The 14,815-nt window shown below is 42.4% G+C and overlaps 5 protein-coding genes and 2 non-coding genes across 23 annotated transcripts in view; 2 read left to right on the top strand and 5 right to left on the bottom strand.

The window, feature by feature from the left end:
* LOC6542895 (MTSS1-like protein) overlaps window positions 1–14,815 on the bottom strand; it is a 37,240-nt gene that overhangs the window by 10,445 nt on the left and 11,980 nt on the right. For all 17 annotated transcript variants that reach the window (XM_026979457.1, XM_001970669.3, XM_026979456.1 and 14 more), the window contains exons 3-4: window positions 2,874–2,935; window positions 2,027–2,100 (exon numbers count right to left, since the gene is read on the bottom strand). In XM_026979457.1, coding sequence (XP_026835258.1) covers window positions 2,027–2,100; window positions 2,874–2,935 — 136 coding nt within the window. The remainder of the gene's footprint in view (window positions 1–2,026; window positions 2,101–2,873; window positions 2,936–14,815) is intronic.
* Window positions 6,822–7,656, bottom strand: LOC6542775. The gene is made up of 3 exons (XM_001970668.3): window positions 7,411–7,656; window positions 7,169–7,345; window positions 6,822–7,041 (listed from the first exon to the last, which is right to left on the bottom strand). Exons 1-3 carry the CDS (start codon window positions 7,654–7,656, stop codon window positions 6,865–6,867), a joined length of 600 nt encoding a protein of 199 aa, XP_001970704.2. The 3' UTR covers window positions 6,822–6,864.
* Window positions 8,178–9,396, bottom strand: LOC6541653. The gene is made up of 3 exons (XM_001970667.2): window positions 8,938–9,396; window positions 8,705–8,881; window positions 8,178–8,636 (listed from the first exon to the last, which is right to left on the bottom strand). The coding sequence occupies exons 1-3, from the start codon at window positions 9,172–9,174 to the stop codon at window positions 8,460–8,462; spliced, it is 591 nt and encodes a 196-aa protein (XP_001970703.1). The 5' UTR covers window positions 9,175–9,396; the 3' UTR covers window positions 8,178–8,459.
* Trnak-cuu lies at window positions 10,479–10,551 on the bottom strand. Its single transcript has one exon. It is a non-coding gene; the product is annotated as a tRNA-Lys (tRNA).
* On the bottom strand, window positions 11,278–11,350 carry Trnak-cuu. Its single transcript has one exon. It is a non-coding gene; the product is annotated as a tRNA-Lys (tRNA).
* LOC6541460 lies at window positions 11,638–12,461 on the top strand. The gene is made up of 3 exons (XM_001970666.2): window positions 11,638–11,916; window positions 11,967–12,143; window positions 12,220–12,461. The coding sequence occupies exons 1-3, from the start codon at window positions 11,668–11,670 to the stop codon at window positions 12,388–12,390; spliced, it is 597 nt and encodes a 198-aa protein (XP_001970702.1). The 5' UTR covers window positions 11,638–11,667; the 3' UTR covers window positions 12,391–12,461.
* Window positions 12,551–14,420, top strand: LOC6542194 (sodium channel protein Nach). The gene is made up of 6 exons (XM_001970665.2): window positions 12,551–12,864; window positions 12,917–13,198; window positions 13,410–13,509; window positions 13,568–13,759; window positions 13,816–14,040; window positions 14,107–14,420. Exons 1-6 carry the CDS (start codon window positions 12,551–12,553, stop codon window positions 14,338–14,340), a joined length of 1,347 nt encoding a protein of 448 aa, XP_001970701.1. The 3' UTR covers window positions 14,341–14,420.

Genomic DNA, 14,815 nt, shown 5'->3' with positions numbered 1-14,815 from the left:
GCGAAGCAGGTTTAATGATTCCATCGGAAACTATGTTCTTTGATTTGAATCATTCAGCACATACTTTCCCGAAATGTTAAAAACCCATGTTTTATTCAGAAAGTTATCATGTAGGTATTGAACTTCGCTTATATAAGACACTAGGTTCCACTTTCCGCTCGTTTAATTTGTAACCCAAATTAAGCATGTAAGCATGCAATATTAAACAGTTGCCAAATTAAATTACTGGAGGGGAACATCCATCCATCCACGGAGCACGAGGAACTTAGCTGGCAGCGGAAATGTTTAGAGCATGCAGCAACAATCGCACGCCATGGGCTGTCGTTTCGATTTGGAGGCGCAGCGGACAGCATTGCATGCGACACGAATCGGGACTCCATTCCTCCAGTCTGTGGTGCCGCGTCCCGAGTCCCGAGTCCCAAGTCCCGTGTGTGCCCATTATGCCATGCCGCAGATAGATTCAAAGTCGGATCCCGGACAACTGGTCAGGCCAACAGCTACTGCTACTGCTATTGCTCCTGCTTTTGCGTCTGCATATCACCAGCAAATGACAGGCGGCCCGATTATCTCGGACTGCCACTGCCTCCGACTCAGAGAATGACTTTTCCATCCTCGTTTACTGTGTAATTATCTGCCAAGTAGGCAGCAGCCTATGAAGTCTCCTTTGACATGCCGGCTCTCAGAGCCACTTGCTCCAAATCCCAAATAATTGAATGGATATGAGCTATGAGCTGGGTGCCCAGAAAACCCACCACCTTGAGGACCACCACCATGATAACCGTGTGCCAAGTGCGCATCGAGAATCCAAACCGAGACTCGAGCTGCGTTTCACCCTCGTTTGGGGCGCCTTAAAGGAGAACTGACACTTGTGGCGATGCTTGACCGCACTAAGCCAAGTAACCACTAAAACTAATGAAACCATTTAGCAAGTGCAAACGACCCGGCCAGCAGGCTTCTGGTGCCAGCACGGGTGGCTAGCCAGGGCAGGAATTACGAGGATGTGCACTTAGCACCAGCCATACACCCAAGCCATGGAGGGGCGGTTGGAGTAGAAGTGCACATGGCGGGAGTGGATCAATATATGCTAATGCCAAACTGCGTATGCGGATGATTGAAGAGTTAAGTCTGCCAATCCTGCAGCAGTGCTAAGTCGGAATTTAGAAGATTAACTGAATAAAGCCGGTTTGCCGCAGAAATCTCACACTCGGATTTCTCAATCAACAGCAACTACGCATAAACCACTTTATTTATGGGAATGTGGAGGAAACAAGCTATGCATAATATTAACTGCCACGAATTGAATTATTAAGCGGATATATACATTATTTTTATTATCTTTTATAATATTTCGAATTTTATAATAATTCAATGCATTTGAGAGCGATTCAAGCCAATGATAATATTTTCCTAACTGCATCTCCACAAGATAAATGAAATAGTTGCACGATTGAGTAGGCCTGCTTATAAGACTACCATTTCATTAGCTAACGAAAACCGAATGCGGAATAGTAATTATTCAAGCCTATTCCCTACCTTGACCTGGTAAGTTCGCTATAGGACCTCGTTTGAATTGAGTAAGGACTCGGGACTTTAACAAGTGCATGCCAAATGAAAAAGGTCAATGGAAAAGCCACATCTTGTGCTATTCGAGCTGCTGGACTGGTAACGATCACAGCTCTACCCGCTGGTAATTTTCGCATTTCCCGTGCGGACTGAGGTGGGCTGTGGGATTCGGACGTCGGACATTGCATAATCGGGCACTCGATAAATAAATATAAATAGCAGAACCAGCGAAATGCGTGAGCTCAGTCGGAGCAACAACATGGCCATTCGGACGCAGAGGGGGAAAATCTACAACGTAAACACCGAAAGCATGAATGTGTATAAAAATCAGATCGATGACCGCCGCCGACTGCGCGTAGACCCATGAATAATGAGCAGCGGACAGAGATACAGTACGTGGGCCGGCGGTAGAGGGGAATCCCCCGTACTTTCAGTAGTAGACGAGTCCACGGTTTGAACTTACCCCTTGAGTTGGTCGCCGCGTCGGCTATCTTTTGGAAGGCATCCAAATAGGCGGCGATTGCTTGGATGGCGGCCCTGTGAACAGAGGAGAGCAAATGCACATCATTATTATTGTGGGCCCAGCCAGCTAGATTTAATATACATCTTATCCAATTGCCCGTGGGCGACATTTCAATTAGGCGACAGCTAAGAAAAAAGCCTGAACCTGCGGTATCTGAAGACTTGACTACCTTTTCGGTGGAAATATACTTGGCAGTATTTCCGTACTGATTGCAAGCATAGTTTTCCAAGCGATGATTGGAATAATTGTGCCTGTTCCCCAAATACTTAATAACCACCTCTAGGGTATACACAAGTGGTCCATCTGGGCGTCTAGATCCGGGCGTCCTCACCTCGCGGCAAATCGGTCAAGATGTGTGTCAAGCGCAGTGGGCAAACACTCGGAGCGAGTTTTGGCAAGCCCCGTGATTTGAACTCGGACAACAGGATCTGTGATAGTGGGTAGTGATTAATGCAGCCGCTATTCGGCGGCTATATACTTATGCCCAGACATTGCCAGCGAGAAAATTTGGGCCAAGTCTGAGCATAAAAAGCACAGAGAAAATAAAACAAACAAAAGCCCAACGTCTGTGTCGGTGGTCTTCACCCGACGATCAGAAATTTAGCAACGCAGAAAGAGCACAAAAATAATCATAGACACATTATATACGCCTGAGTGTGAGGAAGTGGAACGCATAAAGGCAACTTGGGCAAACGAACACTTTGTTTATTGACACGCAGTTCTCGTTCCAGAGTTGTGCAACTGCAGTCGATAGCTGGCCGCCCATGTGCACCCAAAGTTAACTTACCTCAGGCAAGTGTGCAGTTTTCCGGCCTTCGCAACAAAATCCTCCCACAGCGGCGAAGTGTTCTGCAACAGGAAAAGATAATACATTAGTTAAACAATTAATCGTATGAAATATTTAGTTAGCCAATACAAATTCAAACGAAACTGAATGGATATCCCTTTAAAATCAAGGAGTGCAACAAACAAACCTCTCATCTGTGAGAAAATTGGTCGAATGCTGTTCATTCCAGGACAAATTCCAGGACTGGAAAGGACAGGACTTGCAATCTAATAACTAATTAATAGTAATGTATATAATGTAATCCATTATATTCAAACTACATTGCACATTAAAGAGTGAATCGTTGTTATTCCATTAGCTCAAAAGTTCAAAGTTCATGTCGTCATCGTTTTTTCGCTGGATTAAATCTAATTGAGTTTGACTTTTGTTGTCTGCGCACTTCATTAAATGCGAATAAAGCAGAAAATTATTGTGCAAATTCAATGAGCAAACAACCCAAACATGACATGCAAAGTGTGAGACACATTTAATGTAGCCAAAGTGGGTTCCATATGGCTCGATTGAATACAGAATCGACCAATCAATCCCCTTGGGATTACTTTAATTAAGTTTTCCCGTACTCCGAGGTAATCTGGATTAATAAATTTCCATATTAATAAGACTACTAGAAAAAGAGCGAGCGTACAAAAGAAAGTCATTATAGATGGGACTTGGGAACGTGGAAATAATAATGAAATAATCCCACAAATTCTCGCCCTTACTGGATTCGCATATTTGGCCAGCGGGTGAGCCAAAAAGCGAGCTGAAATGGCTCCCACATGGGTGCTTCTCACACAATCCTGTTCAGCCAACTTATTTGGTCAAGACCACAAAGAGTTGCCGGCTGGCTTCTGGCCAAGTATCAGTGTCACGACGCCCGAACGGCAGCAGATTGTTAAGAGGCAGCCGTAAAAGGCAGCCAAAGACTTTATGTGTGCTTCTTTCTTGAAGAGAAATAAAAGCGAGTGAGGACGCGCAAATGGTCAATAAAAGCGAAAACGAGTTTTCGTTTTGTTTTGGCTCGGTTTTGCCCATAATAATGTTTCAATTACACAACAAATGACATTGAAAGCAAGAGCCAGATGAGCAGGCAGGCGGAGATCGAAAGCAGCAGGAGGCGTCTTAATGAAGACATAAAATGTTCCCATTTGGCGAGCAAATCACAAAAGCCAAGAGGCCCGAATGGCGACCACACTTGCATATCACTTTCGGTTTTTGCGCAATCGGGCAGAAATTAATGCCAAACACAACGTAAAAATCATCAAAATGTCAATTGCAAAAGCCGGCTCTGGGCCACGGCAATTGCATAAACAGCAGTGCTCAAAGGTAAACGAACGAGACAATGGCAACGGAAAAGTCGGGAAATGCACAAATAAGTACAACACGGCGAAGCACTAACAAAAACTAAACGGAAATCGATTTTTGGCCTTTTTTGCCAGCTTTTATTTAATTTTTTGTTATATATATTGCCATGCAACCACTGAGTTCAACAAAAACCTTATACAATTGTTCAATTCCAGCGACTACGTTCCCTCTGTCGAAAAACTCCACATGAGAGATAAAATAAATAATAAATTTGGTTCGAAAAAAGTACGTTTGAACCTATTATGTTGGCAAGTACTAGTTACACTCCCTATAAATATAATTTAAGCCAAAATGTAATCTAGTTCTTAGGATCTACTAATAATTGTATTACTTTTGCCATGATATCATCAACCTATACATTTAGATAAATTCAATGAATATGTGTGGGATAGGGGAAAATCGAAATATTACCCAAGAGATAGGTATAGAATAAATTCCAATAGACAAAAATGTTTCAAAGCTTATAAGCTGATTTTTTCACTGATTGAACCGCGTTTCCAAGACACGGCCCACATGCAAATTATTATTGTTTATTTGTTGCAAAACCATTTTTTGTGTGTGACAAGCGACCGCCAGCGACAACTTGATAAGCGGTTCTTGCCTCGAATGCGTGGGCGTCTTGGCGGCATTTTGTGAATGAACATTTTATAGTCGTGGAGCGATATAGCCACCATGCCGCCGAGCTACCAACAAGCCAGCCATCCACTCGCGGGCCAAAACACGCGAAGCTGTCATTACGTTGACCAGGCCCAAACAGTTCGCGTTGGCGTGGATGTTGTGTTTTGTGCTGGCGTTGGGAGAGAGCTCAGCTGGTCCCAATCCCAGTTCGGGTATCGCCTTATGAATGGGCGAACGGAGCTGGTTTGCAGAGCAGCTAGGCGCTATCAGCGTTCTACACCGCAAAGTAAAAGTGTCGCAGCTATGGAAAAACCTTCTTAACTTGATTTCAAGATCAATTCAGTTAGTTACTGATACGTTGTATACATTCGTTGATACGTTTTGTAAATAGTATTAGGGGTAGTCCCATATAGTAAATGAATGCATTTACTTTTAAATCATTTACCCAATCTGTTGAAGTAGTCCATATTTACTGTTTAATAACCAGTCATCGAGCTAAAAGATCTCGATTTCGAGCCTGAAGCCGTTCCCGCTGTACGTGGTTGTATTCAAAACACTTTCCAGTTTCTGTCAGACATCGAAATCGAGTCTAAGCACAGGAGAAGCCAGCGAGTGCAACGGACGTGGTGCATCCATGTATAGTACACCACAGCCTCCCCATGTGTATCCATTTATCTTGGCAAGCCACCTCGGCCGGGAAGGCAGTGAGCTAGACACCTAAAAACCCACAATTTATGCCAGGCAGAGCAAACTGGAAAAGTTCACACAACCACGGGGATACCCACACCCATGCACACAGCACAACATGCACAACACACAAAAAACGTGTGGCTGGCATTATAAACTCTTGATCTTTCCAATAGCCTACAAAAGCAGCCCACACGGACCGGCTCTCCAGCTGGTTCACAGCCCCATTCATGCTGCAATTTTGTTGCTTTTTCGGAGCTGCTCCTCGATAATTCCCCAAAGATTCCCAGCTGCAGCTCGGTGGAAAGAGGCGGAGATGGCCAAGAAACGGGTTCAGAGCCATCCCGTCGCCACGTCCTACATTGCTAGTATTTTGGGTTGGCGAACAAAGCCACGGCTTCCAGAAAGAGCCGTATCTTATGCTAAATCCAAGAGCCTGCGAAGCAGAAGTCCGCACTGATTGATTTTCTATGAGATCCGACGTACTATACTCGTATATGACTGCCCGCGGCCACAATTTCGGTTTTTGCCAGATGTTGATTTTGCCGGATTGCTCGAAGGGGGCTCTAAAATCGTGCGCTGCTAATTTGCACCTAAAGACGGCTTTTGTTTCTGGCTCTTTGGTTTAGAAAGTAGAAAATTATTCGCCGGGAATATGAAATAAAAGTGTTCCCGCCCGAAAGTTTTCGCAAATATCCAAGAATAATTTGGACATCATTTTCCGCGAATTGGCAAGAGCTTTGCAAATTGGTAAAACGATTGGTGCGATGTGAATCGATCGGAACTTGTGCCAATCATCATCGGATAATCCAATAACCGACCGTTGTATTTGCATTTTCACCATCTAACAACGGCAATCGTGACCCCAAAAAAAAATACTCCTGAATCTCCGACAGACAGTACACGGGTAATAATGTACCCTCTGTTCCCCTATCTCCTTAGTCTCGTCGATACCCGAGAATATACTTGCCACACGCAGCTAGCTATGGAAACCGCAACTTGAACTCAAGTTGCGTTCAACGCGTGCCACCAACCGCAAAACAAAATGGATCAAGAAGTGAGCTTCATGGAAATATGGAGGGCCACCATACATTAAGAAAAACGTAACGTGTAAACGATGTTTACGATTTGTCATTCTGATAAAAATATTTATATTGAATTTAATTAGTGTCGAGACATGTTTATAATAAGGATAATAAGTTTAATATATTGCAATATAATTATTATATTAATATAACAAAAAAAAAATTATAATTTCCAACTAAATTGTCCATTCCATTAACTACTTCAACTTGAGAGCTTCTCCTCTGATCTCCAAACAAATTGGGTTTGGACGCGGTATATTCAGCTCATCCACGGCGTTAAACAATACGACCATTTTAAGCCGCCCTCGAAGAAGAGGTCCATTAAAATTCTCTAGTTTTAGTATAAGATCGAAGGGCTCGTGTACCAAAACGGTCTGAAAGAAACCGGAATATTGCAAAATATTGTACGAACAAAATGGTATTGTGGCTTGTGACACCAAACTGGGACATGCTATTATATTCTACCATATTAGGTTGTCGAATTGCTTGAACTACACTTACTCTAGGCCCTCTGAGGCACTTCTTTTCCACCTCATGGCGATTGGCAATGAACTTTGTCCAATATTTATACCAATACTGGTGCTTGTCGTACATGATAGAGCAAAAGTTCTGGGTGGCCATGCCAAAAATAGTGGGCTCCCAAGAACCTCGGTTGTAGTGAAAGAAATCAAGTTTTGCCTACACGAATGCAAGAGTTTTGATATTAAAATCCTGGATTATTCCGAAACTGCAGTTTGTTTTACAGTAATCCGATCGGTGGGCTGCACATCCCAAATGACAGTGACGTTTCCGGACAAATGAAGTGTATCCGCTTCCTGGTCGACTACAAGATCGTCGAAATTCATTGCCTGGCGAATGTTAATGGATCCGGGCGGACCTTCGGAGCACGTCGAAAATATGTCCGGATCCTCGAGCAATAATTCGTAGTCAGTGGCCCAGGAACTGGCCACTCCATATAAGAGCAGCAGCACAACTATCATGATGACCATAGAACCAAAAAATGTGAGACCCGAACTCTTTATAGCCACTGCGACAATGGCATTGGGTATATTTTTGATCCATACAACATTATAACATGATTCCCTTTCTAATCATGACATGCCATCGTACATCGACCCAACATGCAAGAATGAAACAATCATCTTAATCAAATATTGTCAAACTCAAACAAGATAATTGGCATATTAACGCCATGTATGATTTGAAAAGAAAACAAGCCATTGTAAAATTAACAAGTTTAAAACAACAAATGAGATATTAATGTTAAAAAGCAAAAAAAAATTAAAATTTTTCCAAAAGTGTGGGCGGTTTGTGGGCGTTAAGCAGGGGCGTGTTCGACATGTTTTTGGTACGCCGATAGAAAATGGTAAGACATTGGCGTGATAAATTTTGGTAAGTGATAAGTTTGGTATGATAGTGTCTCAAACAAAGTTGCGCTGCGCCTACGTCTCTGCATTCTGCATGCCTAATCCTATCATTATAGCTTCTACAGCTCCCGAGATCACAACAACATAAGGACGGACGAACGGAAATACGGTTATGAAATACTCGGCTAGGGAATCTGACCAAAAATATATATACTTCATAGGTTTGCCTCTTAAACACTTTTTGCATAATAAACTGTAGCCTTTTCCTACGAGTAAAAAATATATAAATCTGTTCTCAAATTACAGTACTTTTTCTTTGTAGTGGCAGCTGGGGATAGCTAATATATTTTATTTTTAATTTTCGAAACATGTAGATCCTGGGCGTATCTTGTTTATTTGGTTAGCGACTCCGCTCCTTGGACAGATTATTTTATCTTTTCGGCTTCTCCCCTAATTTCGAAGCAAATGGAATTACGGCGCGGTACGTCCTTCTCATCGAAAGCCTCGAGGGATACCACAGCTTTATAGCGACCCCTCAGAGAAGCGCCACGGATGTCCGTTAGACGCAGCCGCAGATCGAACGGATTGTGCTTCACAACGGTCTGCAACAAAATTCCAAGTTTAAACCACTGCGCCAGAGATTGACTCTTTTGATTGCAGGACAACTCACACCACGATTTTTAAAGCATTTTTGCATCACCTCTTCGCGGTTTGAAATGTGTTTGGTCCAGTACTTAAACCATGACTGGCTCTCATCAAACATAGAGGCGCAGAAATCCGGAGTGGCCATGCTAAATACAGTTGGCTCCCAGCTGCCGCGGTTGTAGTGCATTACTGTAAACTTGGCCTTAAGAACAAATGCTTATTATTCAGTGTACCTCGCTTTAGGAAGGCGGAAATTACGGATATGCGATCTGTGGGCTCCACATCCCAGATTGTGGTGACACTCTCGGAGAGGTGAATGATGTCCGTGTCCTGGTCGAGTACCAGATTGCCAGTGTCGAAGGCATCGTGAAATCCAATCGATCCGGGCGGCGCTTCGGTGCAGGGTGAGAAGATATCAGGATCCTCGAGCAACAGCTCGTAGTCCGCGGCCCAGGAACTGGCGAAGCCAAATATGAGCAGCATGAGAGTTCTCATGATGACAATGGTATCACAAGGTGGGATGGGACCCTTTTTATAGTAGCACTTTTATCATGGTATGCCATCATATATCCACTCGACATGCGACAAAGTTGCAACCATTTTGTTTGTCCGTCATTATTTCAAATCGACATTTAAAGCAAGAAGCTCACTTTAACCATGACGAGCTTCGAGGAAACCAGTGTCAATGTAAATTGTCGCAATTTATCCATTAACACAATCTAGTATAAGCAAAATACGAAGAGGTTTAGCCACAGTTCACAATTTCTAAGCGAAATATGTAGCAGGAATGCTAAAATCTTTCAGAAGACCCTGCTCTGTGTAGTATTTGGCTTATGGCATTGCAAATTAAAACAAATATGACAAATTGCATGATTGGGCGACAACGAAATACCCGCAACAAGTCAACTGGACACATTCCGCAATTTAATCACAGCTTGTGAATCACAAGTGCATGTTCATATTCTTTTTAATTAACTACCCTTTGATAGCTGTTGTAGCTGACATTATACATACATATGTACATGCAGCGCACTCGGCACAGTTCAAGCCACCAAGCCACATCAGTCTTTCCACATTAACAGAGGGAACAGCATCCAGAATTGTTCCCGCACAGCTATTTACGGAATAATGCAAAGTAATTAATACAGCTAATATGATTCTCAGGCTCTCCAATTGTTTGTGGAGTCTGAAGGGGAATACATTCCGCATTCTTGTCTGATCTCAGATTTCACTGTCTCCATGTGGGTGGAGGCAAACATATGGAACGAGTTGCAATACGATAGTGACCTGCGTCATATCATGTTTGCCCCGAGATCTAAACAAAAAACAATTTGCATAATTTATTCATTTTTTTCCGAACAAAGCAGATGGCCAATAACAATTGTACACACTAACACCATTGTTTCCATAGGATAAGGACCTTGCCCCACATATGAAATGCATGATGGCATCCTGTCGACATCCTGTTCGGTGGCGCAGTGAACTGCCACTTCCAGTTGAGAATCAGCCTTGAAATGGCTTTCATACTATTCAAAATTGCAACGATATTCGCGAGGGGCAGAGAGAAAGCACACGGGACATTGTCATAGAAATGAAAACAGCTGCGAGTGCCAACATGAATAAAAACTCATTAGGTCTCGTCTATAAATAAACAAAAAGTTGAAATTGACTTTCGTCTTATAGCCCACGCAACCACAGACGTGAACTAAGCGCAGAGTATAAATGCAAAAGTTCAATGAATGCAATTAGAAAACATTTTCAATAAAATAATAAATAAAAAAGATAATAAAAAATTGTCTCGCCCAACGTGGGGCTCGAACCCACGACCCTGAGATTAAGAGTCTCATGCTCTACCGACTGAGCTAGCCGGGCACTTGCGATAAAAGCTCAAACTTGGTGATTACAGAATCATGAACATTGATATGTACAGGATCTAATCGATCAAGATCATAAACCTGCCTAAAACGCTCCCGAATTGTGATGTTCCAGGTATCTGTTATACCCGTTACTCGTAGCGTAAAAGGGTATACTATATTCGTTCAAAACAGGTAAAAGGAATTGTTTCCGACTATAAAGTATATGTATATATTCTTGATCAGGATCAATAGGCGAGTCGATATGGCCATTTCCGTCTGCCCGTCCGTATGAACGTCGAGACCTCAAGAACTACAAAAGCTAGAATGTTAAGATTAGGGCATGCAGAAACCGCCCAAAACTGTCACGCTCACACTTTTGAACAAATTTTGTTTTCCTTTTTTTATTTTTTCTCGCAATTTCTACCGCTTCTCCAGAAATTTTTGAAATTTCTGGTTTGCACTTCCACTAGCTGAGTAACGGGTATCTAATAGTCGGGGAACTTGCCTATAGCATTCTATCTTGTTTTATTTGTAGTTAAAAGTTTTAATACACTCATAAGTTTTCAGTTGAACTTTGTATAAGTTTTTAAATGTCTCCCATCACTTACAGAAAATATAGATGCAGGAAAAGAAGCAATCAAGACTTCTATCCATTTATAAATTAGGATAAATTGAATTGCTAAATAGGAAGCTCGAAAATTGTTTTTTATTATTTATTCATTTGGAATTAAAAAAAATGCATCGCCCAACGTGGGGCTCGAACCCACGACCCTGAGATTAAGAGTCTCATGCTCTACCGACTGAGCTAGCCGGGCAGGTAAACGAATTCGCTGTCTGTCAAAACTCGGGAAAATATTATATCAATTGGTTATAAACAGATTCGTTCTACGAGATCTTCGCCTAGTATTTAGTCAATAAATTGAAAACTAGATCAATATCAAAACTGGCACGCGCACTTCTCAAACGAAGGCAACATACTTATTTTCGTGCCAAACAAGATACGCCCTTTTGAAATTATTAAATACAATGATTTTATCAAACTGGATAAATTGTGCAATTATAATCACTGACGACCCTAAGCTGTATATAAGGTGCAGTTTTTGGCACTTTGCACCCAACAAAGCTAGTGAAAATGAAGGCTACTTTTATGATCCTGGTGCTCCAAGTGGTCATCTGTTTCGCTGGAGCGACTGAGTACCAGTTAACATTGGACGACGATGGCTTTCTAGCAGCTTGCGAGAATCAGCCCGGCAATCCTGCCAGCTTTGAAGCGCTGTTTGAAAATTCCTCTCTTACAATACAAAACCTTGGTTCGAAAGTTCAAGTTGATGGAGAACACAAGGTGGTCTGGAAAGATGTCCAGCCTGGAGACACATTGAAAGTAAGTCCCTAAGGGAACTTTTGCCAATAAACCATTTGAATATCCCACAGATGTTTGGTCAAGTCTATCGCCTGGATAAGGGCACCTGGCAGAAGACTATGTTTACCGCCAGCTCCAATAACTTTTGCAAAAACATGTTTGATAAGAACCAATACTGGTATAATTTCTGGACAAAGTATATCAGCAACTCCGACGAGATCAAGGAAAAGTGCTTGACCACACCAGGGGTAAGAAACCTACTAGTACCTACTAGTTTTGGGAATACTCCAATTGCTTCTGCCCATTTCTTAAAAAACCTTTTAGGCCAATATTAAGTACAAAGACTACGTCCTGGAATTGAAGAGCAGCCTGAATGTTCCGAATCTGGAAGGGCGCTACAAGCTGGTAGTCCAACTGGAGGCCTTCGATAAGCGCAATGAAAAGCGACCAGTGTCCATTTGCATGGAATGCCGTGGAACTGTAAAGCAGCTCTAATCATGACAATTTTATATGCATGCTGAACATACAGCAAAACACCATTAAAGTCTATAATTGAGCACATCAAACAAGGTGTCCACGAATATGAACATTGGGGGGCATTACTCGGGTCGCTAAAAAGTTGTACGCGGACTTCTGAACTTCTGTTCAGTTCATCATGGAATCCAACAGGAGTCAGTCGAAGCAACCGGACTGGCTCGCCGAGCTGTGCCAGGAGTCCTCCATCCACGGCATGCCCTACATCGTCCGCAGGAATCTCCACTGGACCGAGCGCCTCTTTTGGTCATTCATAATCCTGGGCTCGGCCTACTACGCTATCAGCAGCTGCCTTAGCCAGTGGTACCGGTTCCGGGACAACCCTCTTGTCTACGAATACGAATACCTCTTTGGGCTGCGCAACTTCCCCCACGTGGGGATAACAATCTGCCCCAGTTATTACGATGAGGAGGAGATCCCAAGGCTTATAAATCAGTGAGTTTTTTCATATAATATAACATAATATAAAATAATACCTATTATCAAGAACTTGGGGAGTGGATCCCAGTAAAGACAAAGAAAAAGCAGAATACTATAGGAAGTTTTTGATTGCCATCAACGGTCTTCGGTACTCCACACTGGAAACGCTAGAACCCTTCGATAATGATACCAGTTTGGACAACGTGAATTACTTGAACATTTTGCTGGAGCTGCAGAAAAAGATTATACCGGTTGATATACCTGCTGTCCTGGCGCCAATCATTACTGAGGTGGGTCTGTGCCAAACATCTAGCCAGTTAACCCGGTACGGAAATCCCTATGGCAAACTGTAAGTCAGCGTCTTAATTAAAAGGGCCATTGAAAACCCACTTCTCTGATTTTTTATAAACTGTTATTTAATTTTAAACAGAAAATCATCAGTTTTTATATTTTTTGAGCACATATTTCTGAAATAGTACAATAATTACCTACAATAATCAATGTCATGATGCATAGGACATCACGAATTTACATCATTTTACCTATCGCTTACATCTTAGAGAAACAATGGATGTGGACCCGATGCAACAGTGCGGCTTCTTCAGTGATTGCATCACGTCTCTAAAGCCTTTGAATAGCATTATGGCCCCTCTTCTTCTGGTAAACAGAATTTATTATTACTTTCGGAATACACTTTGAAACGAAATCAACCTTAAAGTACCTTCATGATGTCAACGAAATGATGCTACCCGACGACATGCGAACACTCGTTTTTGATGCTAAAGTCGCCAGCTCCAATGTTCTCGATGTTATGCTACATTCCACATCGGCGGAAAGTGAGGTGCGAAATCTACCATTGGCATATCGCAAGTGTCGCTACAGTAACGAAAACAATCTGCAGTATTACAGTGTGAGTTCAAGACCTTTACCAAATGCGCACAATCAAAAAAGAAAAAATCCTTGTAGCCCTATCACCCGAGTCTTTGCAGACTGGAGTGCCGAATCAAGTGGGCATTGAGCCTATGCAACTGCAAGCCATATTTCTATGTAGCAGCACCCGAAGCTCCGGTCTGCAAAGTATCTGGAATGCTCTGCCTAGCCCGTTCCAAGTGGCTTGAAAGACCATGCCATTGCTTTCCGTCGTGCCGGGAGGGAACCTTTAACATCTTCAAAGTCGATAAGCAGGCTGGGGTAAGTGAAGGAGAGTTGTATCCCTAAATCCAAAATCCAATTAATCCAATGTACCCTTCTCTTCAGGGTGATGTGAACTACTCCGGCGAGAAGTTCGAGCGGACGCTGATCGTCAAGCTGCACATTTCGAAGATGGGTATAAACCGGCGGGTTGTATTCAGCACGGATCAGTTGATAATGTCGTTTGGTGGAGCCATTGGCCTCTTTCTGGGAGCCAGCTTCATGACCATATACGGCCTGGTGTACCTTTTTCTTACTTTTGTAGCTTATAAATGCAAAAACAGTATTTGTGCGAAATAATAATTGACTATGGCCACTATAAAAATCGTTATGTAGCAAGCTTTTTCTGTTGGTCATTCAAATTCTATTTTTTATCTAATTTGTCCTTACAGGTAAATTTTCAAAATATTTTATGTAACAAAAGTAAAAAATAATCAACAATAAAATATTCCATTTGTATACCCGTTACTCGTAGAGTAAAAGGGTATACTATATTCGTTGAAAAGTATGTAACTGGCAAAAAGGATGTGTTTCCGACCATATAAAGTAACTATATTCTTGATCAGGATCAATAACCGAGTCGATCTGACCTGTCCGTCCGTCCGTCTGTCCGTCCGTATGAACATCGAGATCTTTTAAACTATGGAAGCTAGAAAGTTGAGATTAGGCGTGCAGAATCCAGAGACATAGCCGCAGCGAAAGTTTGTTAAAAGTTTGCTACGCCCACTCGAACGCCCAGAAACCGACCAAAACTGTCACGCCCACATTTTTGAAA

This window comes from Drosophila erecta, unplaced genomic scaffold (assembly GCF_003286155.1).
Source record: "Drosophila erecta strain 14021-0224.00,06,07 unplaced genomic scaffold, DereRS2 tig00000055-arrow-pilon, whole genome shotgun sequence".
NCBI lineage: Eukaryota > Metazoa > Arthropoda > Insecta > Diptera > Drosophilidae > Drosophila > Drosophila erecta.
Note: the sequence above shows the minus strand (reverse complement) of the source record. Positions and strands in the feature narration are given on the sequence as shown.